The following is a 2,275-nucleotide window of genomic DNA, read 5'->3' as shown; positions in this document are numbered from 1 at the left end:
TCTACATTGTAGAATAATAGTGAAGACGTGTGCAAAGCTGTCATCAAGGCAAAGGGTGGCTACTTTGAAAAATCTCAATATAAAATATATTTTGATTTGTTTCACACTTTTTTGGTTACTCCATGATTCCATATGTGTTATTTTATAGTTTTGACGTCTTCACTTTTATTCTACAACCTAGAAAATAGTAAAATCTAGAAAAACCCTTGAATGAGTAGGTGTGTCCAAACTTTACAGTGGTAATGTATATGAAAATATACAAAGTTAGCATCGATAGCAAAACTTTTTACTGGTACTGTAATAATGGCACAATTGTCAGAAAGGTGTAAAAAGGCGAAATATATTTTCTCTTGCGACATATTCCAATTCTTTATTAGTCACATTATTTTGCAAGTATTATTATTTTGATGGAAAACCGAATTTTGCCTCTGAAGTTTTTAGAAGTTAAATCGATATTCCTTCTTCGCTCGATAACGTTGTGTGGGGAAATGAGTTTATTGGCTAAATGTGTCAACTCCCTTCTTCCTGGGACTACTTTTCAGGCCTTATGAGCGGGTTTTGAGACGTCAATAACAGGTTTTGAGTCGTCATTAGCCCGTATTTAATAGGACCTGGCAACCCTGAGTCCAAGATAAGGATAATAATGGCGGCGCAAACCCGGGCGCTTGTTTCAGCCAAATGGCTTGCAGATGCGATAAAAAGCAACCTTATTGGACCGAATCTTCGAATTCTGGATACGTCCTGGTATCTAGCGAAATTAAAACGCGATGCAAATGCGGAATTTAACCAACAGCACATACCTGGAACTTCGTTCTTTGATATTGACAAATGCTCTGACAAAACTTCCTCGATGGACCATATGCTCCCAACTGCAAACAACTTTGCAGAGTATGTGGGGGGTTTAGGTATAGGAAACGATACACATGTAGTAGTGTACGATACCAGTGATTTTGGGTCATACAGCGCACCCCGAGTGTGGTGGATGTTCCGATTATTTGGGCACAATTCTGTATCGGTCCTGGACGGGGGTATGAAGAATTGGCTGGCCGAAGGGCATCCGGTCACCGCAGAATACACCAAGCCAGAACGTGCGGACTTCAAGGCGACCGCCAATCATTCTTGGGTCAAGTCGTATGAAGATGTGCTGAAAAACATCGAGACGAAACAGGTGCAAGTGATTGACGCAAGATCCGCCGGCAGGTTCCGGGGAACCGAACCAGAACCAAGAGATGGTCAGTGGGAACATATGCTAAGATTTATTTTGGCCGTCTAGAATTGATTACATTTGATGTTATTATACATTTTTGCTAATATGATTTTTTTTAAATGTTAGGACATAATTTTGCCCAAATATTTAAAAAAAATAAAAAAAATCTCACCTTCCCTCTTTCTCTATCCCCCTCTCTTTATTGCTCTCCTTATAATTGTTTTTCCTCTCACACACAGACATTGAACCTGGCCACATTCCTGGTACTATCAACATGCCTTTTGCCAAGTTCATGGATGCCTCAGGCAAGGAGTTGGAGCTTGAAGTGCTGACAAAAATGTTCCAGGAGTCAGGGGTGGACTTGGATAAATCTTTCTGGGTAACCTGTGGGTCAGGGGTCACTGCATGCCACGTGGTTCTGGCTGCTCACCTGCTGGGACATTCAGGGTCAGTGTCTGTGTATGACGGGTCATGGTCTGAATGGTTCAAAAGGGCTGCCCCGGAGCATGTCATCTCTGAGGGCAAGGGGAAGCAAGTGTGATGTGGAGAGACGAATAGAGATGAGCATTAAGGAAAATACTGTTGAATGAGTTGCTGATTAAAAGCATGAAGGGGACACTATGAATCAGAAAGGAAGCTACAGATTGCACAAAATATGGAGGTTTTTACTGATTTTGACTGAAGATTTTTGCTGAGTTGGATGAATGTGTCATTGCGAAAGAGGTTACCGTTCAAGAGTCCATGAATACAGTATGCCTATGTTTATATTCAAGATGTCCAATAAAGGTGTTACAAACTATGCTATTTTAATCTATTAATAAAGATTAGAAGGATGGAATGTTTGAGGTATTCGGGTTAGAATTGGACTATTGTTGGTTGTATGCTCCTACTTAGGGGATTGCAGCCTGGCAACATTGTCTTGTAGATGTTGCCACTGCTAGACATTTTGTAAGGGACTTCTAAAATAATGAAACTTGCTCTTAATGCACCATGAAAATGTAATTTTCATGTAGTGGTAGTTGCCTTGGTGTGACCTTGTTAAGAGATGTAGACCCATGAAATGTCAAG

At 40.6% G+C, this 2,275-nt stretch overlaps 1 protein-coding gene across 1 annotated transcript; it reads left to right on the top strand.

Annotated features, from left to right (window-relative positions):
• Positions 1 to 601: 601 nt before the first annotated feature.
• LOC135555857 (3-mercaptopyruvate sulfurtransferase-like) lies at positions 602 to 2,006 on the top strand. The gene is made up of 2 exons (XM_064988631.1): positions 602 to 1,232; positions 1,447 to 2,006. Exons 1-2 carry the CDS (start codon positions 644 to 646, stop codon positions 1,746 to 1,748), a joined length of 891 nt encoding a protein of 296 aa, XP_064844703.1. The 5' UTR covers positions 602 to 643; the 3' UTR covers positions 1,749 to 2,006.
• Positions 2,007 to 2,275: the final 269 nt, after the last annotated feature.

The sequence above is a fragment of the Oncorhynchus masou genome, chromosome 15, assembly GCF_036934945.1.
Source record: "Oncorhynchus masou masou isolate Uvic2021 chromosome 15, UVic_Omas_1.1, whole genome shotgun sequence".
Classification (NCBI taxonomy): Eukaryota; Metazoa; Chordata; class Actinopteri; order Salmoniformes; family Salmonidae; genus Oncorhynchus; species Oncorhynchus masou.
This window is presented reverse-complemented; position numbering and strand designations above follow the sequence as displayed.

Bases quoted from the DNA above. Each gene is read 5' to 3' on its own strand.
- LOC135555857 (XM_064988631.1), top strand. From the start codon at position 644: ATGGCGGCGCAAACCCGGGCGCTTGTTTCAGCCAAATGGCTTGCAGAT. The intron at 1,233-1,446 runs GTCAGTGGGAAC...TCTCACACACAG, and splicing joins CGAACCAGAACCAAGAGATG to ACATTGAACCTGGCCACATT.